Below are 25,516 nucleotides of genomic sequence, written 5' to 3'. Positions count from 1 at the left end.
GATTTGAAGCTGTGTAAATAAAATTGAATTGAATACATATGGCTAAAAGGATTCAAATGCAGCAAGTATACACGTTTCACATTAATGTAGTCTATAACCTAGTTATTTTCTGTAGCCTGCATAATTAACCTCCTAGGACCTGGCGTCCACATATGTGGACATCACATTTTGGGTTGTGTTGACCAAAATACAAAAGTTTTCTCTATAAGGGCCTGATATCCACTTATGAGGACATTACACTGCCACTGTCCTATCGAGATTTAAAATGAATATCCTCATATTTGGATCTAATTTTTCTCAGAAACGAAAATCAGGTGAAAAAAAAAATACATCAGGTAATTCTTTGTTTTAACATTCATCTGGTCTCAATCAGCCCAAATAGCATAAGAAATTAAAAATGCATGCCAGGGAAGAGTTCGGGTCTTAGGAGGTTAAACATCTCAGTTACATAAACATGTCATGTACTGTGTAGCCTTGTTAGAAAAATCACATTGTTACATGTTTACATTTACACAAAATGTCAGAAATCTGCACCTTCATAAACAAAAATTAAACCCAATTTTTCATGATTTGTTAGGTTCTCACTCTGGGGTCCAAAATATAATTGTCTATTTTGACTCCTTTTGGTTTTACATTATTTATATGTCACCTTCAAATGTTCTGACCTTTTTTGGTATCATTCTCTTCAGCTCAACCTCATGGTTCTGAATTTAGTTATTTTTTCATTGACATACTGTGTTAACACAACTGATCTGAAATCATAAAAAACAAAAACAAAATCCTAGCAGTAGTTATATTTTTTACTATAGAAATCACACCCGTTTAGTGAATTATTTTCATAACTTGAAATGCAAATATAAATTGTACATGTTGAAAACGTATGCACAAATTTTGTAAACAACTATTTATATAAAAATGCAATGCAATTTGTGTACAACCATTTAAAAATACTGCTATAACTAAATAAGAGAACAATCAGGTGTCACAATAAGATGGCCCACAAACTGTGCCAGTAAAAAGCCACAAGACAGAGGAGGACACCACAGACCTGAACCCTGCAGGCCTATAAATATAACGCTAAACAGCAAAAACAAACTTCACAACTAATTCTGAACTAGATTTTTCAAAATGAAAAGAAACAGCTCACAGTATAATTTGATAAATCCGTGGCAACAACACACTTCCTGTTTCCTGTAAAAGTTTGCATAGACAATTTCCCAAAAAATAAATAAATTACTACTTAATGAGATGCTTTTCTGTAAGAATCCAAAGGACAGCTTGACACCTCACCATTAGCATGAACTCTATCCTGTTGGCACATGTCATTAACATAATCACAGTGAAGCACAGTCCAAAGGTGCTTTCAGTATGAGGACTGCTTTTCTTTTCTACTTTGAAAAATGTATGCATCAAATAAGAACCTGCTACACGTGAGTCCTTTTCTAGTTTCCCACAACTACAGCGTCTCACCTGAGTGCCCTCTCATGTGGGCAGTAAAAATACCACGATCACTGAAACTTTTCCCACAAGTCTCACAGAAATACTACTTTGAGTGTGTTCTTACATGGACTAACAAGAGTTTACGAGACCGGAAGCTTTTTCCGCAGAGCTCACAGGGATGTGTTTTCTCGCCTGTGTGGATCCTCATGTGGACAGACAGAATATTTTTCTGAATGAAGCTTTTCCCACATGTTTTGCAAACATACGGCTTCTCACCAGTATGAGTTCTGATGTGTCTTTTAAGTGTGGAGGAGTCAATGAATCTTTTCTCACAGATTTGACAGGGGTAAGGTCTCTCACCCGTGTGTGTTCTCATGTGGATGTTTAAGTTATTACTTTGACAGAAACCTTTCCCACTAATTGTGCATGAGTACGGCTTCTCGCCCGTGTGAACCCTCATGTGATATTTCAGTGTTAGTGTGTCTCGGAAGGTTTTTTCACATACATTGCAGGGGAACGGTTTCTCCCCTTTGTGGATCTTCATGTGAACAGCTAAATGGCAGTTTTGGCTGAATCGTTTCCCACATATTTTGCATGAATACGGCTTCTCGCCTGTGTGCGTTCTGTAATGTATCTGCATCTGAGATTTTTTCTTGAAAGTTTTTTCACAAACGTAACATTTTACAGACTTCACACCTGTACCTGTGTTACTCTCTCTCTCTGACATAACTGAGCTGTCTGCATTGTTATTCCGATGCTTCTTTTTTGACTCTGACTCTACGGTTTTAGTTGATCTTGCTTCTTTATAATGTTCTGCTCGCTGATCTCTGCTGTTGTTGTTCACAGAACTCTCAAAGAGAAGCTGCTCCCTGTCTCCTTCTGGTTCACTGTGGTCACTTTCCTCATAAGTTTCAGTCACCATAAAGGTATCCATCTCCTCCTTCAGTCCCAGCTGCTCTCCCTCCTGACTGCTGCACAGTTCCTCCTGTTCCTCTTTAATCTGTGGAGGTTCTGGTTCCTCCTGCTCCACACTGGAGCTCCTCTCCTGGTTCCAGAGCTGCTGCTCAGGGAGAACCTCCTCCTCCTCCTTACAGACAGGCTGCTGTTGGACGTCTGGAGTGTCAACAACAAATGAAAGAAGAGACATGATTAAAAACACAGCAAATAAACTCTGGTTAAAATCATAAACCATAGAATCCCCTGGTAAAATGCATATGTTTACAGCCCGATACAGAAACTGGTTTGGTTGCTACAGATACAACATCCTCCTGTATGGTGGACGATGTTGTTACAACTCACCTGTTTTCATTGGATTAAGGCTTAAATTTTACTAACTCAAGTCGTCTGTACAGAGCTCTTGAGTTGTGCTGTTGGTGTATTTCTAACGCAGAATCAGATCATTTGAATATGGTGACATGTCCACGCTATACAAAGAGAGAAGTACCTGTGGCCAAAAAGCTGAACCTCGGTCTCATTAGACCAAAATGTTTTTGGAAGACTTACTGTATTTTTATGCCAACTGTAGCCGGGCTTGGATGTTTTCCTTTGTTCGAAAAGGCTTCCCTCTTTGACACATCCCCCACAGTCCAGACTTATGAAGGGAGACGGCTGTCACTGCTTAACAGAAGTTCTTGCAGCTCCTTCGGTGATGCTGCAGGTCTTGCATCGCCACTGTCGTCCCATATTTTGTCTTCATTGTGTCCCAGGATAAATCTAATGCTGTGGAATTTATTTTCCTTTCTTCTGACTGATGTCTTTCAACAATGAGGTTGCTTTCATGCTTTGTGAGCTCTCTGTAAACTAAGACATTAACCCAAGAAGCCTGAAAGCAGTGACTAAATCAAAGTATTAGTCTAAGTGTGAGCACACTCATGCAACCAGCTTGACCTGACAGATTTGTTGGACTGTACAGGTTAAAGGTCACGTCAAAGGTGGGAAGGTGCTTCCAGGTCCTGTTCCAGGTCTGCCCTGACCTGCTGTTCCAGGGTAACTACTGCTAGCTTAATGAAAGAAGAAACCAAATTAAAAATAAAGTGTCAAACACGCCTGATCACGCGCTCTGATGGACTGATGCAGAGGAGCTGTCACACTCCTCCACGACGCTGTAGAACACCTTAGAGATGCCACGAGAGCTTTGCAGATATTTACTGAGTGTGTAAGCAGCAGCCAGGTGCTCATAACCAGCTTCACAATGAGCTGATCATTGGCAGTGTGAGCCTTGCTATGAAAGCAGATGTTTTGTTGGTCTCGAGCATTCAGGTGTGTGTTAACATGATGCTGAGGAGGAAAGACATCAGCAGTGATCTTAGAAAAGAAACTGCAGCTGCCCATCAACCTGGAAAGGTTATAAGATCATATCAAAATAAACCAAAGTCCATCATTCTGCAGTGCAGAAGATTAATGAAACAGGTCAGAGCATGCAACAGACCCAAGAGCTCATCTCAGACTCTTCAGTTTGCAGGTTTAAGCTTAAACTTCATGACAGTATGACTAAAAAAAAAGCAGGGGAAGGCCTCTTCTGTCTAAAGAGAAAGCCTCCTGGAGCAGTATCCTTCAGACAGACAAGACCAAAGTGGAGATGTTTGTCCATAACGCACAAAATCAAACCCAGCATATCAGCAAAAACACCTGAGAGCAGCTGTCAGCACGGTGGAGGAGGGACGATGATCTCAGTGCACCGTGAACTCTTGTCTAAGTGTTCTAGAGTCAGTGTGAGGCCGTCTGTCCCACAGCTGAAGCTCGGACCATCAGCAGCAGCACAAAGATCCAACAGAACGGCTGAAACAGGAACGAATGGAGCAACTACGATGGTTTGGTCAGAGTCCAGAGCTCAACCTGAGTGAGACGCTGTCAGGCTCTCAGGTTTGGATTCTGATGAGTGGCTGAGTAACTGGTTTTTATGTTGCTTTGTTTACATATTCCACACTCCGTATTCCAGATGTTGCATCTGTAGATTCCTCGTTTTCATTAAATGATCCTGTTGACAAGATTACAGAGCTCAGAAAAAAAAGGCCTCTATGTCCAGCTGCACTGTTATCTTCAGACAACAATGAAAGTCTTTTTATAAAAGTGTACAAAAAGGCCTCGGCCTCCTGTCTCTGTCTTTCCGTAACATCGATGAGGAGCCCACATTTTCCTCATCACACCACCGATCAGCTGGACAGCTGATTAAGTAGAACATGAGCAGAGAAATAAAAATGGGGAAGAGGTTAAAGTGGATTCAGCAGGAGGGAGAACCCTTGAACCCATCACAGTGCAGCAAACTCAGTTTGATTAGCAGCAGTTTTATGAACAAACACAATGTGACAGATTTAAAAACATGAGGACTTCCATGTGAACGACAACTTCCTCCAGCGAAACTCTGATAAAACATTAATTACTGGTCCCGACCATATGATCTCAGAAATTAGGCAGCATTTCAGCTTCTGTTAAACCAAGCCTTCGAGACCTCGGTGTCGTATTTGACAGCTCGATGTCGCTTGGTCCACAACTGCTTTCATCGTCTAAGGAATATCTCAAAACTCAGGCTAATGGTGTCAAAGGCTGAAGTGCAGATGATTATTAATGCTTTTATTTCTTCCGGTTTGGATTTTTGCAAAGGTCTTTCTACTTGTTTTAGTTCTAACCTTTCAGGCTCCCCAGTGCATATCGGACCTGCTGAAACTGCATTCATCGTCCCGAGCTCTGAGGTCATCAGGTCACAGACTGCTGGTCGCCGCACGCACTCCATTTAAACTCGTGGTGATCGGGCCTTTCAGGCTGTGGAATTCTCTTCTACTGTTTTTACGCTGAAGACATTTTTATATAGACAAGCTTTCAATTAATTTTTATGTTGTATTTGATTGTTTTACATTGTTATTTGTTGTATTTTGATTCCTAGTATTGTGAAGCACTTTATGATTTTTATCTGTGAAAAGCGCTGCATTACAGAAGTGTCGAGCTGCCACTCAGGCAAACAAAAACCAGAGCTACATCATGTTATAATGCAAAAACTTTATTGTTCTAACAATAAACATTTCTGCCGCGCTTAGCAAACGTAAGCTTATAATACGGTAGGAACATCATGTCAATTCAGACTTTAGAAGCTTCTTCGGTATTTAATCCGGAAAAGGACTGAATTTGATGAATAAAGCGCCAAAATGTCACAGCGTGATAATAAAAGACCCTCGGCTAGCTCCAGAACAAAGCTACTGCTAAAGGCTAATGCTAGCCAAACAGCCGTGTTGGTAAACCAACAACTGCCGTGACTACTCGGCTATTTCACTACCTCTCCCAATAACTGAGGATGTGATGGGCGAGTTTCCACCTCTACCAGTCTCATCCAGCCAGTCTCCGGCGCCAAAGAAAGGCGTTGCGCTCAAAGGAAGATAGCGTGGATGTTGCTGAAACTATCAAAGCTAATAAACGAAAGAATGGATGACCTCGCGTTACAGATTGCCGGAGTCAGAAGAATGGTGGGCTTTGCATGTGAGAAGATAAAAGATGTCAAAGGCAGAGACAAGCTCCAAAGAGGAAGAGCGTATTACACGCCTTATAAAACACTTTATCGACGAGGCTAATACTGAGAATTCCTACAGCACAAAGTGGGAAATTTGAAACAAGTGTTGAGACGGTGTGGGGCAAAAAAAGTCGAGTGCAGCAGCAGAAGAAAATCAGATTGTTCTGTCATATATTGACTCCCACCAGACGAGGTCTCGGAGGAGGACAGATTACGTCTTAGGACCTTTCAATCTAAACTGGATGAGATTTGCGCCAGAAAGCTGAAGGAGCTTTTGTTCGTTCAGGAAAAAGATGGATGGACTTATTACTTTAATTCCCAAACCTAAGAAGGACCTACTTTCTACAGACAACTGGAGACCAACAAGCCTCCTAAATAATGATTGTACAATATTAACTCTATTGCTAGCTAGAAGAATTAAATATATTTTGGATGATATTGTAGATGAGACACAGTCTGGTTTTATGACAAACAGGCACATCTCCAATAATATTAGACTCGTCTTGGATATTCTGGACTACTCAGCATCTGATGACTCATTGATCCTTGTCCTGGACTTCCATAAAGCCTTTGACTCAACTGAGCATGAGTTTATATTTCTCACACTTCAGAAATGTGGTTTTGGTGATATCTTCTGCAGAGCTATCAAAACTCTGTATTCCAATGCTAATAGCTGTGTTAGAATGAAAAACAGCACCACTTCTCGTTTTAGTCTTAATCGAGGTGTAGGCCGATCAGCGCGGATCTTTTTACTTTGCACCCAAATTCTTGCCTCTCATATTTCGAATAGCCCTGTGAAGGGTATAAACATAGCAGTCAGTTGGCAGATGATACCACAACCTTTCTTTAAAATGCCAACCAGGTGCTGACTGCTTTACATTTACAGGATTTCTCAGAAGGGTCTGGATTGATGCTAAACTTCAATAAATGTCAGTTATTACCTGTCAAAGAGTGTAACGTTCAGAGTCTTTGTAATATAACAGTTAAAAATGAAGCAACATATTTAGGTCTGATGAGCAAAGATAAAAAACAAAACAAAAACAACAGAATTTTACTAAATTTTCCCCAAATTATTAAAAAATCTCAAACCAAGTGAAATCAGTGGTTGCAGAGAGATTTAAGTTTAAAGGGGGGGTATTGCTCTGAAAAGCAGAAGGTCTGTCTCGACTGACTTATGCAGCAATTTCTCTGCATGTGGACGGCAAAACTTGTAAGGATGTTGACCGAATGCTCTTCCACTTCCTCTGGAAAAACGGGACACATTACATCAGCACGAGTGTAGTGATGAATGACTATGAACACAGAGGTTTTGGATTCCCTGCTCTAAACAATACATTAAAGATTAACCAGACAAAGCATTTTCCTAAAAATCAGGTCTCCATCTGGAATTGTATTCCTCACTACATTTTCTCTAAGTTTGGGGGTCTAAGTTTTGTCTTAGGTTGTGATTGTAATATAGATAAGCTTCCAGAAAACCTGTCGATGTTTCACAAACAAGTTCTATTAGCTTGGTCCCTTATATATAAACACAACTTTACACCCCATACGTGTTTAATCTGGAATAACAGGAACATAGTGCATAAAAATAAATCATTATTTTTTTCTAGGTGGGTTGAGAAACAGATTGTTTTAGTGAAACAGCTGTTTAATCCTAATGTGCAGCTTATGTCTTATTCAGAATTTTTAAACACTTATAAATTTTCAGCCACATCCAAAGAATATGTTGTATTATTTGATGCAATACCTCCGCGTATTATAATGCTTTCTACAGGTATTCAACCTTGCATATCATCTGCCTCTCTGAACCCTGTGGGTTCACACACTGGAAGAATCTGTCTGCTAATACGAATATTCCTGCTTTGTTCCAGAGAGCATCTCTTATTGGAATTCCTTTGTCAGTGACATTAACGAGAAAAATTCCTAACAAGTATCTGGGAAAAATTAAAGTGAAATAAGTCTCATTTAAAATACTTCATAAATATTATCCTGCTAATCATTATATGACAAAGGTCAAAGGGGACATAAATATGAACTGTGGATGTTGTGGAAGCCATCCTGAGACTGCGCAGCACCTCTGATCTGTTCACATACAACGTTTTGGACTCCGGGACATTCATCACTGGACATCTCGACAAGGACTTTACTCTGAAACGGGAAAATGTTGGATTTTGTTTATTTCGAAGGCAAAAAAGAAGGTGATATATACTTTACAATAAATTTGTTAGTTATCTTAGCTAAATTTTATTTCCACAAATGCAAATACAGTATCCAAAACCTAATTTAAACTCTACTATAATGATACTCTCTTACATAAGATTGATTCGTGGATCACTTAATAAAAATGATTTTGTGCTATTTAAAATCATTTGAACGTATGTAACTTCTTAATTCGTGCACATTCTCTGTATACTGTTTTTTAATAAAGGTTTTGGAAAAAAGAAAGAAGAGAAAAAGTCGGACCCAAGAGGAAACCGGAGCCGAGGCTCCACCTGCGCTCACCTGCCATGATCTCCAGCAGAGCTGTGATCAGGATCCTCCCTCAGAGGGACACTCACCTGTCCTGTGCAGCTTGATTTGGGGTTTCCAGGTGATATCCAGCAGTCTGCGCTGACGGTCGATCTCTTCCTCGTACTGGACGATCGTTTTTTCAAACTCCAAGAATATTTGTTCAGCAGCAGCAGTTAGTCGCTCGTTGATGAACTCTCTCAGATACTGAACTGAAGGCATCGTTGCTGCCGCAGCTCACACACTCAGCTCACACACTCGGCTCACACACTCGGCTCACACCGGAGCAAAGCTAACGGTCCAGCCACCGGATGTCCGTCCTCACAGTTCCGGCAGCTCTTCTTCAACTTCCGGTGCATTACCGCCACCTTCTGGATGAGAACAGCTTTTTTGCTCTTAAAACCCTGAAACTACATCACCTGTGTCGCTTTGTAATATTTCTTTTATTCATAATTGAACTCTATTTTTCTGAAAGTCAGATTTGCCTTTCCCGTCTATATTAACCACATTCTAACATTACTTGCTCAGATGATCCTTTTTAGTGTCATATAAACTGTATGACCAAACCTTAGTGCTGAGATTATATCTTCTGCTCTATGACTTCTTCTGGAGTTTAATCTCTTTTCAGACGACAGAAAAACCCAAATGTTCTATTTAAAAGAAAACCATCAGTATTCATACGCTCTGTGATTTATTCCCACAGGCGTTGATTTAGTTCAGCTTTATCATCGCTCCGTCCTGACAGAGCTGTTTATCGAGCTCCGACTAAAGAATAAAAACAGAATTCAAACACAGGACTTAACGGGTACAAATGATCCTGTTTCAGGGTCACATATTAACAGTTGTAGAAAGCTGTTTGCTGCCAACAGGAAAAAGAAGAAAGGATAAATCTGAGAATCTGTTTTTCCTCCAGAGGCTCGTCACAGAAACACGAGACTTTGGAGAAATGTCTGGACCTCCTACGAGGGATCTTCCAGGAATGGTGGCGTTTTCCGGAGCTCTGATTGGTCAGCAGGCACTTTCATACCTGCTGATCTCAAAGCTGTTTGCAGCGTAGGTTACCATGGTGATATGCCCCAGTAAGAAGAAACCAGGGTTAACGCTGGTGACGTGGATTAGAGCTTTAGTGCACAAAAACAACCATAAATAAACTGAGTCGAGTCATTTTGTTGTTGTGGATCAAACAATGACGAGCTTCCAGCTGCTCGCCGCAGCAGGTCAGTCAATGTTTTATTGACTCGAGGGGGCAGAGTTCAGTCAGTGGATGGAGAGCATCCATGTATGTCTGAACTCTGACGGGGTCATTCTAACATGTGAACTTGCTCAATCATTTTCAGTTATGCTCTATTCTGTTTACCCGTCACATAAAACCCCCAGCACATTTAAATTTGTGGCTGTGACGTGTGGAACAGCTCATAGGTCATAATCGTTCAGGGGAAGGGCAGCTTCTCTCAGAGTGCGAGGTGAGGGTGAGACCGCTGTGACTGAAACTTTCTCTTATTTCATAAACAGGGCAAAAGAAAAACACGATCACAATTTAGAAGAAACTTTATTTATACAGGTTACTTTAACAACAACCTACACTTTGTTAGTGTCACCTCTACAGTCTGAAATGATACAAAGTTACCGTAAGTATGACACACGAAGGGTAAAATGAAACTGGGAGGATTGCAGCCACGACAGAATCCAGGTCAGGAACCGTGGAGGAGAACATGACAGGAACAGAGCGCGTCGGTACGGTTAGGGTTGGATGGACGAAGCAAAGGAAAACGGCTGCGTGAACGACACGAGCTGACGAGCTCCTTTGCCGTCGGAGCCAAAAGTCGAGGCGGGAGGCAGACGCCAACGCCCCGCTCCGACCTGCAGCTTTCCAGGCTACGACTCCTCACCTGTGTGAGTGTCCAGGTGCTCCAACAAGCTGCGACTAGACGGAAAAGTGGCGCTGCACGCGTCGCAGGGATACAGCTCCTCGCCGGCGTGCGTCTTCATGTGCACGGACAAGATGCTTTTCTGACGGAAACTTTTCCCGCAGCTCTTGCATGAGTACGGCTTCTCGCCCGTGTGCGTTCTCATGTGCACGGACAAGATGTTTTTTTGGCGGAAGCTCTTCCCACAGGCTTTGCAGGGATACGGCTTCTCGCCCGTGTGCGTTCGCTCGTGGATCGTCAGATCGCTTTTTTGAGCGAAACCTTTACCGCACGTTGTGCAGGAATACGGCTTCTCGCCCGTGTGAGTGCGCATGTGCACGGACAGAATCTTTTTCTGGCGGAAACTTTTCCCGCAGGCTTTGCAGGAATACGGCTTCTCGCCCGTGTGCGTTCTCATGTGCACCGACAAAGTGCCGCTGAATCGGAAACTCTTCCCACATTCTTCGCAGGTGTGCGGCTTCTCATCGGTGTGCGTTCTCACATGGACCAATAGGTGACCCCTCTGAATAAAACCTTTCCCGCATATTTCACAAGCGTATGGCTTCTCACCTGTGTGAAGCCGCATGTGGCTCAGCAGGTGACTGCTCTGAGTAAAACCTTTCCCGCACGTTTCACAGGAGTACGGCTTCTCGCCCGTGTGGGTTCTCATGTGACCCAACAGGTGAGCCCTCCGAGTGAAACTCTTCTCACATGTTTGGCAAGTATACGGCTTCTCGCCTGAGTGGATTTTCTGGTGTTCCTTTACGTAAGAGTTTTTCTTAAAGGCTTTTCCACAAACATTACATTTAAAAGGCTTTTTACTCGAGTCGGCGTCGCGCTGACTCTCTGACACCGGACAGCTGCCGGGAGCGCCGTCAGAGTGAAGCTGGTGACCGTTAGCCTCTGGTTCACTGTGGTCACTGTCATCAAAAGCAGTCACCAAGAAGGCGTCGGTCTCATCCTTCAGGACGAGCTGCTCATCCTCCTGGCTGGTGCGCACTTCCTCCTGTTCCTCTTTAATGTGTAGAGGCGTCGGCTCCTCCTGGTCCTCACTGGAGTTCATCTTCAGGTCACACAGCTGCTCCTCCTCACAGACAGAGAGACAAACCACGAAAACATTAGTTCAAACTACAAATGACACAACAGTGTCCTCACACACACACACACACACACACACACACACACACACACACACACACGTATAGTTGTTGTCTGAAAACGAAGCATCTTTATTTCAGTTTCATTGCCACGGGATAAAACAGATTGGTTTTTAATTCAACACGTCGTCTTTTATACATTTCTGGGATTCCCTCATCCTCAGTCAGGTGATCTACGCTACGCTGCTCTTTGTGGACTTCAGCTCATGTCCTGGTCACAGACCGGTGACCAGCTGACGACCCCTCACTGCCTCACTTCTGTGTGATTGCTCCCAGGGTAGACGAGCGGGGCCCCACATCACCCGAGCCTAAACGCTGGCTCCACCCTTTACACCCACATCCACACCCCCACCCAGTCCAGCAATAGCATCATCAATTCTGAGGACGAGACAATCCCAGTGACACAGAGGAGGAACTGACCCGCAGCACAAGCACAGTACTGGTTTAAAAGCTGCTGTGTCCTCCTGTCACTGCAAAGGGAACGCCCGGACATGCTGTGTGGTTGTCCAACAGCACGGAGGAACGCACTCCCAGAACATCTGGAGATATATCGGCCCCGTTTGTGAAAGATGCGTCTCAAGCCGGACGCTTTGTGTTTGGAAGCTGCACATCAGGAACAAGGACAAACACTTTAAAAGACAACAAATCGTGCGAGACGTGGAAATGTCTGGAACATGTGCTGCTTTTGCGTTTCATAGAAAACGCCAAAAACCGTCTAATCAGAGGCGTTTGAAAGCTTTAATGACATCACTCATTTATGAGCTTGACCGTGCGGCACCTTTGAACACTAAAGAACCACGTGGACAATAAAGCGGCCGTATATACACGAGACAGGAAAGCATGTTCCTACAAAACATGTAACATCCGAAACAGAGACGACGATCACACAGCGTGGCGTATTGTGCCGCACGCCATGAATGATGACCTCCACTTGTGTCCCTAATCTAATTGTTTTGCCTTTAACAGAAACAACAACAGATCCCGACCCTCGCCTGTCTGCTTTGGTGGCACTGATGTCACATCCTGTCAGTATCTGGGAGTCGAGCTGGATGAGAAGCTGGAGAGGTCTGCCGGCCGGACGCCGCCTACAGAAAGAGTCTGAGCCGGCTCAGATCCTTCAGTGTGTGCAGCTCTGAAGCTCCCAGCCTGGAGGAGGTGATCAGTGACTCCCAGTTTCAGCAACAGGTTCCTTCAGCCTGGCTGTGTGAGGGAACAGGAGCTCGTTCCTTCTGCTGCTGTCATTCATCCACTGGTGTCAGATCCACACATGTGGAACGGGATTAGTCACACCTCATAGTTATCTATCAATATCTCTGCTTCTACGCTCGTTTTATACGAGCGCTTGTTGTTGGTTATATATTTGTTGCTATGACGACTTAATAAAGTCTCTCTGACTCTGACAGGGTTTCTGGAGTCATGCTCCACCTGGTGGCAGACGGCTGCATGACATGTAGGAGGAATGAAAACAAACAATGGGGGTTTCCTGTTCCGCCCTCTCTCATGACGGCCGCATAGACACACCTCCTCCGATCAAAAACAGAAACATGTCCTGCAAACTGAGATTTAAAACCTGTTTGATGTTAAAAACGCTGAAAGCAGGAAAAATGGAAACGAGAGGAAAAGAAAGAAGAACGTGACGCAGTAAGTGGATGAGGACTGGTGGGCCTGCTATGTGCTGGCAATGCTGAAGACAACATGAGGCAGACATCCCTCCAACCTGCCGGGCAAATACGGAGATTATCTTACAAGAAATTCAAGAATTTCAAAAGGAGAGCAAAACACACAGCTCGAAGATATAAAAGGTAATTTTACCTTAGATGTCTTAGACCAAGAGGAGAATCGGGAGGTGGAAAACCGGACTGAAGCAGGCGAAAGCAGAGCTCAAATACTGGAGCAGGTGATGAAACATGTGCTCAAAGCTCCAGCCCGACACGATGGAGAACTTATGGGCCAGGAGGAGCCAGGAGAGACAATATTAGGATGTATAATGTCACAGAAAATGAAGAGGGGAGGTTTTGTGGAGAAACTCAGAGAAAACCTGGACAGTCCACCCGACACTGAGCTGCACACAGAGCGCTCACCTCCAAGCCTGCCTCCACTGAAAGACTCAGATCGATGGTGATCACATTTCACACTACGAAACAAAATTCTGCTTAAAGCACGTCTGTGAAGGTTCTCAGTCACGGATTAAGAAAGACATGAAGGCAACAAATTGGAGGATTTATTTCGATCATGATTATCTGACAGCGGTGCTGAATAAACAAAGAATACAACGAAGTGAAGCTGAAGAAAATCAGCTTCAATCTACCACTCAGCTGATGAGGCTACAAAAGACCCTGAAGGACCGAGGATCCCCGGTCAAAGACCCCCCAGTGGATCCTGTGGAGCAGCTGATCCAGCAAGCATGGAGCATCCCGGGAGAGAACACACCCCAGGGCAGCAGCAGAGACAAGCTCCAGGTCTGCTGAAGGAAATCTCCTCATAAGAACCAAAATAATAGTAAAAGGCAGTTACAGGCAAAAGGTGTGTACATCCCACCCTGCAGTACTTTCTCTTTTTACAAGCAGAAGTTGGTGATTAGCCAGTCTAAAGGTGCGTGGAGGTGATCTGAACATACACTTAAACCCCAAACAAACAGCTCCAACAAAACAACCGGTACAAAAGTGAAAGAGCTGATGGAGGACATGGGTTTGATTGGTGCTCCCTATTCCACACTCATCATATATCAGAATAGACCAACGCAGGGACAGATCAAGAGCTATCGAGTCGGACGTGGGAACAGTAGACCTGAGCGAATGCGCCCTGATAAATATTGTAGTCGACTAAAGAGAAACAACATGGAGACTTAGGCCCAGCCTACTTAACGATGCTAATCTTAGGAAAGAATGAAATTCAAAAGTACATGAAAGAAAATGATAATGGAGAGGTGTCCTCACAGATAAAATGACTGCAGCAGCCTCAAGGAAAAAGAAAGTTCAGCAGGAAAAACGTCACGATTCCCAAAAAGAGCTGGAAAACAGCCGTGCACTGAATCAGAATCTGAATACACTGAAACAAGAAATCAAAAGAACTTCACATACACTCGGGAGACTGAACAGAAGATGCTACTTTGTAGACAAAGACATAAATTATTGGCACAGAAACATCAATATACAAAAAGGAGATCAAGCTGGCTTTCAACATAAACCCAGGATGATACAAGACAACGGCACACAGAGCGGGCTGTGATCCTTGAAGAGGCTTTTGGCTCTGTTAGTTGGCAGTGCTGATACAGAGTACTGCAGAAGGCTGTGCCTCGTCTCCTCTTTGCTGCAACAGAAAAAAATCACAGGTGTTGCAATAAATGTCAATGATGTACGTTTATACTTCAAAACACCCGAGGAGTCCCTGCCTGAGGTAAAGAACTGCCTCAAAAACATTGGTCCAATGACAGGATGTAAACTGAGGTCCTATAATTACAGCCCATGTGAAAAACCCAAACAAGCAGACCCACTGAAATGGAAACAAAATTACAACCATTTATATTAAAGAGACAGGATCACACCTCCGAGCATAAGCTCCACAATAGAAACCATCAAAAGATTTCTGTATGTTTCAGTGCCTCCCACTCAGGATTAATCACAAAGATTTTACTGAACAGGATAAAACGATCTCTAGATTTATATGACAAAACATTAAAAGAGAACAGTGGCTGGGCCCACCGCGTTCAAAAAAATATTGTACTTGAGCAATGATGCACTGGTGGGATCCATCACATGGAACAACAATAACCAATACGCATGTACAGGCAGTGCTGGCAGACAACTCTACAGGGTAAAATGGTGATAAAAGAAAATAAGCTGGAGAAGGATACAAAATATCGAAATGTGTGCATATGATTCAGAATCTACACCAAATCAGATAGATGCTAGGTTTAAAAACTGGATAGAAAAAGGACTCCATATGTGGCGTTGTGAGGGAAGACGAAGTTTCCAAACTTTAAAGCAAACATTTCATTTAGAAAATCGAGACCACTACAGACATCTCCAGCTAAGAAACTTTATACTCGAAACATTAAAGGCCAAAAACCAGCGAGGCCGTTCATCCAACTCTTCCTAAATGCTGAAAGGTCAGAAACTAAGAAAGCTGTGATCTCACAAATATACAAAAGTCTTCATGATTTCAACAATCACTCAACAACAACTGTGGCCGAGGCAGCACACCACTACCATGCGTGTTGGGACTGTAAGCATATTAATAACTACTGCAGAGACGTTCAGGAAGTGATACAAAACATCTGTAGCACATATTTACTCTTTGATTTCAAATCCATGTTTGTAGGACACTAGGGCTGACACGATTAATCGACTAGTCACGATTACGATCAAAATCGTCGACGACTGATTTAATAGTCGACGCGTCGTTTGAAGCTTTATAAGATCTTGAAAGACGCAGGAATGAGTAGCAGGATTTAAGAGTGTAATAACGGACTGAAACAGAAGATGGCAGCACTGCATGTACAAGGATGCCAGCTGCCGTTAAACCCCGAAGAAGAAGCTGTGTCCCAGAATTCATAGCGCGGCCCAGCTTAGTTTCCAACAATGGCGGCAGCTAGTTAGTTTTAATATTACTCTTATTATTCTTTCTGGGTCACAAAATAAATGTTTAACATATTTTCAGGCGAGAATGTAGCTGTGTAAACCTCAAATATCTGCTCAGTTTATCAGGACACCACATACTTTCAAAAGCGCTCCGACGTTTTCGGAGACGTCTGTTACCCACTAGCTCGATAGCGAGCCGGGAGAACACCGGACTCCCGGCAAATCGTTTTCAAACCCACCGCCGTCTTTCGCTACTCAGGTTAAACATGACATATGAGTCACTTAGATAAATTAAAAATGTTGTTGTTTGGCTTTTTTCAGTATTTTATTTGTTCCTGAGTAAATCAGTTTGGCTGAGATTAAAGTTATAGTTTTTACACAGCTGAATAAACGTCAAGCAGACAGCTGATTATCAGAAGTGTGAGATGCTCCAGAATATACTCCAGTGTCCTGTTATATTTTAGATAGCAAGGAGTTTATTAAACTCCACCGAAACAATCTGCAAATGTCATTAAAATTTAATAAACTATCATCTTGTCTTTATTGTTAGTTAGCACCTTAAACACTTCAAGCTGTAAGCTAATGATAGTTATATAAGAGCAGATGCTGCTGGTGCAGTAAGCTGTACGTTGGATCATCTGATTAGTCGACTATCACAATAACCGTTTGTGGCGGCCCTAGAGGACACACGCCCTCAGACACACAGGGTGTAGATAAATACTTGGTGTGTTGCTGACCAAAAGATGGCCAACACAGGATCCACCAACATTACCCAGCTGGACTCATGTAACGTTACAGATTTATAAGATGGAAAAGATTACTTGACTTTAGAGTATGAGACACGGCTTCGCTGGATATTGCTGATTGTCATCATTGAAGGAATAAATGTTTAAATGTTTTTACTCTGTATAGTAACACGTACTAATGTCACCATGCATGTACGTAGTTACAAACTACATTTATCTGCACGTGTTGTTTTTTTCTGTCCTCACACCTGTGTGAAGGAAAAGTACCTGAAGTGAGTGCACACACCTAGACTACCATGCTCCTCTGTACTTATGAGTCTTAAAACTAAGGAAGCCGTTAAACGAGGTGCATTTCATTTCATGCATAACTTCAATAAACACTTAAAAAAGCAGATAAAAACAATAGGATTAAATAACTGTTACGTATGGTGACAATAGCAACAACGTGTAATAATAAGCAGCAATCAGCCGACAGCCGCGCAGCTCCAACAGCAGCACACCTGATGAACATCACGCAGCACCCACGCAGGTCGTGTTTCTGTCTGAGAGGAGGACGTTTGTGCCATCAGGGAGAACTCTGCTGATAATCTGCTGCGGGGTCCTGAGGACTGAGCCTCAGGTGGAGGCAGGGATTTATCCAGAGCTGCGTGCGAGGCACAGCTGACTGCACGTGAACACGGTTTGCTGTCAGAGCGAGCTCATGGCGTGGTGGTGCTGTACGGTTACACGGCGTTCATAACTCTGGGTTTTTCTTTCCCCAGCATGTGACAGCCTGACAGGCCCACAGTTAAGGATCCAGACACTCATCTGCGCCTGGTTGGAGCTGACCCCACGCCTATAAAACAGGTGGAGGTGGTGTGAGGCGGACTGAGCAGGTGTGCTCAGGTAAGTCGGTAGAGAGCTATTTTAAATCCCTGCTGCCTGAGAGCCCACGGGGCGTGTCCTCGCCCACGCTTTAATGAAGCCCGGGTTTATTTTCACAAACAGAGACAACATGGTGGTGACGTAGTTTGTCCTGTGCACTCATTGGCCGCCCGCGGCTCGCGCTCCAGGTCAGGGAAAGGAGACGGGCTCATCAAACAGACCGACGTCAGGGGCCACGTCCGGAGTTGATCGCGACAGTTTACCACGTGTGTACGCTGCAAATCGATCAGCTGATATTTGATCACGTGGCTGAGCTGTTGGCGACCTTCCAGAGAGCCCAGACCGCGCAGGACGCACGAGACCTTTTGTTCGGTGCGCGCGCGTCTGTGCGCAGACTTAACGTCCCGCAGAGCTGTGATCAGGATCCTCCCTCAGAGGGACACTCACCTGTCCTGTGCAGCTTGATTTGGGGTTTCCAGGTGATATCCAGCAGTCTGCGCTGACGGTCGATCTCTTCCTCGTACTGGACGATCGTTTTTTCAAACTCCAAGAATATTTGTTCAGCAGCAGCAGTTAGTCGCTCGTTGATGAACTCTCTCAGATACTGAACTGAAGGCATCGTTGCTGCCGCAGCTCACACACTCAGCTCACACAACAACACAAAGCCTCCAAAAGTTCACGCTGGAACAACCATACTGCCGCCTTTTCATTGTTTACTTCCACCGGATGTCCCGCTCTGAAGTTCCGGCAGGAGGAGGATGTTCAAATACTTTGTTCCGCTTGGAATAAACGTCCTTCTTTCTTCCTAAAACCTATTTAAATGTACCAAACAGAGCCATAAATACATAAACAGCGTGTTACAAATAATAAAGGAGAGAAAATGGAAAGAAAAGGCCTCGTTCAGGTTTTTATCCATAATGAATCATATCCATTCTACTACTGATCATTCATATACTCAACACCAAAGAGTCTGACGTGAATGAATACTAACACACGGCTTTATTTTATTGTTTGATGTGGGTCTAAAATAAATGAGGAATTAAGTGTGTTTGTGGCGTGCTCAGTCTTCATTAGCGGAAATCATTTGTAAAAAGTTCAAAACATAACGTCTAGATTTGAAAATGCAAACGCACACCTCTTTGTGCCAAAGATAATGAGATGTGATGATGATTAAAGTATGTCCTGTTATGGAAATGTGAAATAAATCCACACAGACACAAACAGGTTTGAGTTAGCTTCAGTCAGGGCACAAAGAGCAGCACAGAGCGTGGCAACAAGCTGACAGTCGTGTGTAGAGATGGGCCCAGCACAGCGTCACAGTGCACTCACAATATCTTCTACTGAAGGAGGCAGAGCGCGATGCTGTGGGGCCGTCGTTCAGCAGCTCAGGCTGACACAGAGAAGAGCAGCATCTTCACATATGCAACACATTCTAAGAGTTTTTATGTGTTTTGACTCGGGCACTCCTGAGGCTCTTCTATGACTGCGGGGGCATCGGCCATCTCCTGCGCTCGGGTCTGGGGACAGGACCAGACCGAAGACCGGTGAGGAGGGCAGGCCCTGTGCTGATGCAGTGGTGGAGGCGGTGAGTGAGGAGGGTTAGGGTTAGTACTTTCAACAACCCGTCGAAAGGGGAGGGGCCTGCTGCTTCCAAATAGAGCGTATTTCATTCATAATGATGTAAATCCAAGCTCATTATGGATTCATGATCTGAATCCTGGGTTGTGTGAAATCCCAGAAAAGCACCTTAGACAAAGTGAATCTGTGAACTAAGGTGTAGGTGTGTTAGGTTATGTTGTGGTGATCCTCGGGTTGAGGGATGGGTGTTCAAAATTAAAACCAAGATGGACAAGAAAAGTTCAAAATCATCAGGTGCTCAGTTTAGAAAAAGGAGAAAAGAAGTTGGTTTTAATCACTGAAAGAAAAATAATTAACAAATCAAAATAAAACAAAAGCATTTTGATCAGCCCTATTTCTACTCGATTAACAATAGATAACCATTAGGTGTCACATAAGATAAAGTATCCTTAGTTTTCAGAATTATTAGAGCTCTTTTTTCCTTTTAATTTACTTTGTCCAAACGATTTCTAAATGGCTTGACAGTACGTACAGAAACAGTTCCCGGAGTGGCTTGAAACTTGGAAAAATGGCTTCTTTGGAATGTTAGCTGACTTCTGAAGTGACGGACAGAGACAGAAGAAATGAAGTTCAAGCAGAAAGAAATCCTACAGCAGCTGAACCAACTTGGCAGATCCCGAACAAACCCAGAGTCCGACGTGGAGGGGCTCTGTGAAGGTGGTCTCTACCTTTGCAAGGAGAGTCATGGAGCCGGAGACGCTGTGGAAGGACAGGATACCTGCGCTCTGATCCACGTACACCCCGATCTTGCGGGACTGAGGAACCTGTAGGAACATGGTGGTGCTGTCATGTCTGAACTCGTTACTGTGACACCACAACGCCCACGACTTGTCGTTGAATCCGAATCCACTCTCACTTCCTGTTCTGCTGATGCTCTTGTAGGCGACCGCTATAGCAACAAACTTGCTCCACTTCACCTCCCAGTAACACCGTCCACTCAGAGCTTCTTTGCCGAGGACCTGAAGGCTGTCGAACCTCTCTGGGTGATCAGGGTACGACTGCTCCTTCTTCATGTACGTGACCTTCCTGTTCCCCTCAGACAGTGACAGCCATTTGCTCACTGTATTTGGATCCAGCGTGATTGGACACATATACTGTAAGAATTCGTTTCTGGTCTTGGGCTCTGTCGGCGGTGCAAAAGGTAGCGGCGGCGTCACCAAAGCTGGGTGTAGTGGGGCCAAAGCCGTGGGCTCTGCTGGAGGCACCACATGTTTCAATGAATTTTTGCGTGCTGCTGTTGCCAGAAAAGCTGTTAGATGTGGTGCTGGTGGAAAACGGGGTTGTTTCAAGAAACTCTTGGGCTCTGCTGGTGGAACCACACGTGGTTGTTGGAAGGCTGCTGATTTGACTTCTTCTTCTTTTGTTATGAAGGATGTTGGTGCTGGGACTATATGCGGTTGCTTCCCTGAACCCTCGAGCTCTGCTGGTCTCAGCGGCGCCTCTCCTTGGGTCCAGCCCTGACTCAGAAGGTCTTGGAGTTTGTCTTTGAGCTGCGATACCGCCGCCGTCACCTCCTCAAAGCTCAGAGGAGGGACGTTGACGCCGGTGTGTGTAGATTTGCCGAGTGCTGACAGCGAGTAGAAAGTGAGTAGAAAGCGGTGGTGGTCCTCGGTGTATGAAAGCTGCTTCAGCTCCGAGTCTTTCTTCTTTAACTTGGCGATCTCGTTCTGCAGCTTCTCCTCGAGCTCTTTGACCCGACGCGTTTCTGTTTCCTGCTGGATTCTGATCTGCTGCTGCACTTCGGAGCTTCGTCTCGCGATGAGTTGGGCCAGCTGGCTGAACACCATCTGGCTATTCCTTGCTGCTTCATCGGCAGAAATGTTGATGACCCCCACCTGCTTCTGAAGCACTGTCAGATCTTGCTCCAAGTCTTGGATTCTCTGCTGGATGTTCTGCCGACATGGATCGAGCTCATTCTGCCTCTCGGCCCGCTCTGCTGCCAGTGACACGACGTCGTGGCCTTTGTGTTCGCTGATAGAGCAGAGGTAGCAGATACACTGCTTGTCACTGCGGCAGAAAACTTCCTTCACTTTGTTGTGGAGAGAGCAGATTTTTTCTTGGAGGTTTGCTGAGGCTTCAACCAGTTTGTGGCTCTGAAAGGCCTGAGAATCGTAGTGAGGCTGGAGATGATCGTCGCAGTAGGAGGCCAGACACTGTAGACAGGACTTGGTGGCTCTCTGCTTCCTCCCAGTGCAGAAATCACAGGGCACATCTCCAGGTCCAGCATAGTTGTGATGAACAGGAGGAGCAGCTTGGAGTTCAGTTTTCTTCAGCTCCTCCACCAACTCTGCTAACATGGTGTTTTTGCCCAGCACTGGCCTCGGTATGAAGGTTTTCCTGCACTGGGGACAAGAGTGAACCCCCCTTTGATCCTCTCCATCCCAATGGTTGTTAATGCAGATCATGCAGTAGCTGTGCCCGCAGGGAAGAGTCACCGGATCCTTCAGCAGATCCAGACAGATCGAGCAGCACAACTTTTCTCTGGCCAGTTGAGGCATTTTAATTCTGAGAGACAGCCAAGAGTTTCTCTTCTTCTCAGCAGATTAAAGGCGAGTTCTGATCCGAACCCAAACTTGCGCCAGTCCGTCGCACGTCTGCAAGACACGACAGCAGCAGGAAATATGCGGACAGAAACCAGCTGCTGTGTTTAAGAGCAGGCAGCAGAAAGAAGCTATCAGGTTTAACTTCATTCCAGTCCAAATATGATGCCAACATGCATCACAAGACCACCCCCCTCCTCTTCCAGACCCAGTGAGCGCAGCTACCTGCATCACCAGGAGAGGACCGAGGTCATCACAGGTGATCGGGCCCTTCAGGAGCCCGCAGTGTGCTCATCTTTGTGAATACACTCAGCACTCATGCCTCCTATAACACACTGAGATCAACCTGCCTATCACAACTTGGAGCTTTACTCATATTTGCACATTTGTGCGTGTGCAGTGCAGAGCTGCTGTTAGAAGAACAGAAATCTGATCACTGTAGAGGAGCTGAAAATGAAGCATTCAGTCGATAATAATAATAATAATAATGATAATAATAAATGATCAGCGTGTAACGCACGAGCCTGGAACAGCTGTGCTGAGAAATCTGACACACAGAACAAGACGTGATTTCTACTTTAATAATGAGTGAATGTGTGCGGCCTGGCTCCGCACCGCTTCCTTCTCCTCAACTTGCCATGACAAGAATTTCATGACACTTGCTGAAAAATGCGAATGCTCGGCTGGGAAACCAGCAGGTCTGCAAACAGATCCAACAGTTTCTTTTAACTCTCCTGAATCTGATTTGCAGATAACAACACACAATGGTCGCCTCTCGTCTCTCTTATGTACAGTATTGCTACTATTGCACAACTGACATACAATTCTATTCAATTCTATTGTTTTTCTTAATTTTTGCTGCTCTTATCTTTGTATTGTCCACTTTGTTTCATGTTCAAGCAAATTTCCCTGATACAGGTTTGTCTTATCTTATGTCAGGTGTTTACATGCTTACAGTGTAGGACCAGGTTGATGAAAGGGGAAGATAAACCTCCTGTACTCACGAGTATGTGTTTAGTGCAGAGGACAGTATCGTCAGGTGTGCAGGCTGGATCACAGAGCACCCAACCTCTCCTCGCCTCCTCGTAACTCACGAGAACTGTAAATGTGAAATTACAGAACATGCACATGTTGTGTGCCGAGTCACGGAGAGCAGTCTTTGTTTTATTTGAGGATTACCTTCAGACAGGCAGAAGAAAAAGTGCAGTTTGGTGCACACAGAAAGCTGAGAAGCTGCAGAGGAGGAGGAGTTTATCAGGTTCATCTTCATTCCATGAAGTCACGGAGCGAGAAACTGCGACTGACAGCCTGATCTGGGAGTACAAACTCCTCTAAACAGAAAACCAGAAGACCAACGGAGGAAAGCTTTGACATCATTCAGACTCTTTGCTGTGCTTTCCTTGTTTTCCTTCATTGACACGTGCACAGAGGCTGACCGGAGACCAGCCACAGCAAACCCACCTGAATGTACAGAATTCAGGAAGCACAGAACGGTCACAGGCCTCTGGCCTCATACGGGTCGAGCACTCCATGTTGACCTTTAACGGCAGATTCATGTTGGGGAGTTCAGGTTTGATGATACTTTCTTGTAACTTTAATCCAAACAGTGAACTCACGTAGGAGAGCGACCCCCGGAGTCGTCGTTCGCAGAGCGCCTGCAGCCTCGAGTCAGCACGGTGGCACTTATGCTTAACTGATCTGCAGCCTCCTCTGCCAGCGCGATGCAAACTGATGGAAATGCTCAATAAACACACGTGCTGGCTTGAAGGCAGAGTCAGTGAATAAATCCTGAGCTGCAGCTTCGTCCTCGGCCTCCTGCTAGGACTAATTTCTGAGCGTTCACCATGGCAACTGGCTCATACAGAGCAGAGCATCTATTTTAACCCGGCGGAGCCAAGAAATGGCCGACTTCAGCGTTTCTGTCATAGATGAAGCTGCTTCTTTGATCTGGATCTTGAAATCCAGCTCTCAGCTGTGGCTAGCGGCTCTGCGCCTGTGAACCGTGGGTCAGAGGTCACGAGGCTGGACAGACGGGGGTGTCTGTGGCTCCGTCTGCTGTGGCGAGACACAGGAGCAGCTGAGAGGAACTTTGAAACAGACAGCACTGTTCATCTGTGTGTGATTCGGGGCGATTTAGATTCTGTTGTGCATTTAAAAAGCTGCCTGACAACATTCAGTGACTGTGTTCGTCGTGCGAACAGATCCGGACGCATTCAGCAGCCCGCTATGACCCACAGCTAGTCCTAAAGTCATCTCAACCTAAGCTTCACTTCATCTCCAACAAGATGAGTGTGACCAAACCAAATCACTGCGATTACAGCAACATAAATGTTAATCACATGTACAGCTGCTTCCTGGAGCAGAAGCAGGGATCGTGCACGCGGATCCTTCACTGCTTACTCTTGCTCAAATATGTGGTCTGTCTGAGCGGACACGAGGGGATCAGGTTTAACATCATTCCAGGACGAGCAGGACAGTTTAACAAAACAGCAAACATCATCGCTGGAAATGTTCTGTCAAAACAACAAAAGCAGGCCAGCACGTTCCCATCAAGGCCGAGGCCGCGGACGCCGCTCTGACCTGCTGTCAGCTTTGGTCTCAGGGCTGCAGAGAGCCAGCTTTCTTTGGGTTAGCTGCTTTAACCAAACCCCAAAGCCTGTTAACATAATACAAGTCTTTGTTGTCATTGCACAGTCACACCAAGCACAACAATGCAACAACATCAAACTGTCCCATGTCGGCACTACGCACAACTAAACACAACACTGTAACTTGAAGTGCCAGAAAGGTAAGCGCAAAAAAGGATGACTTGATAAACAAATAAAAGAATGAGTGCATGTTTATTATTATTGTTATTGCCCCCAAAAAGTCCAGGGGGGTAGCCAATCAGGTCAGCTGTGAGCATTGATCAGGGCTGTTGTAAAAGCTGTCGTGGAGTCTGTTCGTTCACAGATAATCAGTTTTACATAAGAAGAACCACAATTATTGTTCTGTTAGCCTAACCCAGAGCTTCAGAGCCATTGGGGGGGGGAGAACCCTTGGAGGACACTGCTAGCATAATGGACAGGTTTGTGATGAGGCGCCCACGCAAACGCAAAGCAGGAGATGAAGCATCGCTGAATATGTTTCCAAACCAACTTCATTCAAAGACTAGAAAATATGGTGAAGCAAATCTTCCCTTTGGCTTCACCTGCACAGGTGCGGAGGTAGGTCTCCCTGCAGGATTAGTTTCCCTGCGTCGGGAGCAGCGCTGGGCTCTTCAAATCACGGACAAACAGGATCCCACATTCTTGAGTGTTCACAAACACTTGTTGTAATGACTAACTGCTCCTGACATGTTGGAGATGTTTGCTCTTTATACAGTAAAGTTGCAGCAGGATACAAATAACATCAGGCTGATCCTGCCACGATTTGTTCCCCCTGTCACAGACAAACAGGATCCCACAGTTGTTTATGTTTTTGAACACATTTTGCATTTTTTGAAAAATGTATTGAGATCAATGTTGAATATTATTACAGAGGAAAAAAAACAACTACACGTAAAATAATGACACCGTGAGCCTCTGCCTTTGTAAACAGAGGGACAGTAACTGCTGTAAAACCTGCAGACAGTCAGATTAACAGTATTTCGTCTCTATCAT

The 25,516-nt window shown here is 44.6% G+C and overlaps 3 protein-coding genes across 4 annotated transcripts; all 3 read right to left on the bottom strand.

The window, feature by feature from the left end:
- Nucleotides 1–861: 861 nt before the first annotated feature.
- On the bottom strand, nucleotides 862–9,084 carry LOC308412501 (uncharacterized protein). 2 transcript variants are annotated; one of them, XM_080906911.1, is made up of 2 exons: nucleotides 8,494–9,084; nucleotides 862–2,553 (listed from the first exon to the last, which is right to left on the bottom strand). In XM_080906911.1, exons 1-2 carry the CDS (start codon nucleotides 8,663–8,665, stop codon nucleotides 1,544–1,546), a joined length of 1,182 nt encoding a protein of 393 aa, XP_080763037.1. In that variant the 5' UTR covers nucleotides 8,666–9,084; the 3' UTR covers nucleotides 862–1,543. The 2 variants fall into 2 exon arrangements, 1 of the variants encoding a protein (XP_080763037.1); XR_013974584.1 differs by having other exon boundaries at nucleotides 2,419–2,553; nucleotides 2,944–8,627.
- Nucleotides 9,085–9,976: 892 nt separating this feature from the next.
- On the bottom strand, nucleotides 9,977–18,269 carry LOC308412507 (uncharacterized protein). Its single transcript, XM_080906919.1, has 2 exons — nucleotides 18,145–18,269; nucleotides 9,977–11,434 (listed from the first exon to the last, which is right to left on the bottom strand). Exon 2 carries the CDS (start codon nucleotides 11,411–11,413, stop codon nucleotides 10,319–10,321), a length of 1,095 nt encoding a protein of 364 aa, XP_080763045.1. The 5' UTR covers nucleotides 11,414–11,434; nucleotides 18,145–18,269; the 3' UTR covers nucleotides 9,977–10,318.
- Nucleotides 18,270–18,970: 701 nt separating this feature from the next.
- LOC308412489 (E3 ubiquitin/ISG15 ligase TRIM25-like) lies at nucleotides 18,971–25,163 on the bottom strand. The gene is made up of 2 exons (XM_080906890.1): nucleotides 22,880–25,163; nucleotides 18,971–21,929 (listed from the first exon to the last, which is right to left on the bottom strand). The coding sequence occupies exon 2, from the start codon at nucleotides 21,831–21,833 to the stop codon at nucleotides 19,923–19,925; it is 1,911 nt and encodes a 636-aa protein (XP_080763016.1). The 5' UTR covers nucleotides 21,834–21,929; nucleotides 22,880–25,163; the 3' UTR covers nucleotides 18,971–19,922.
- Between the last annotated feature and the right edge of the window lie 353 nt (nucleotides 25,164–25,516).

Source organism: Rhamphochromis sp. 'chilingali' (genome assembly GCF_963969265.1).
Source record: "Rhamphochromis sp. 'chilingali' genome assembly, chromosome: 16".
NCBI classification, from domain to species: Eukaryota; Metazoa; Chordata; class Actinopteri; order Cichliformes; family Cichlidae; genus Rhamphochromis; species Rhamphochromis sp. 'chilingali'.
This window is presented reverse-complemented; position numbering and strand designations above follow the sequence as displayed.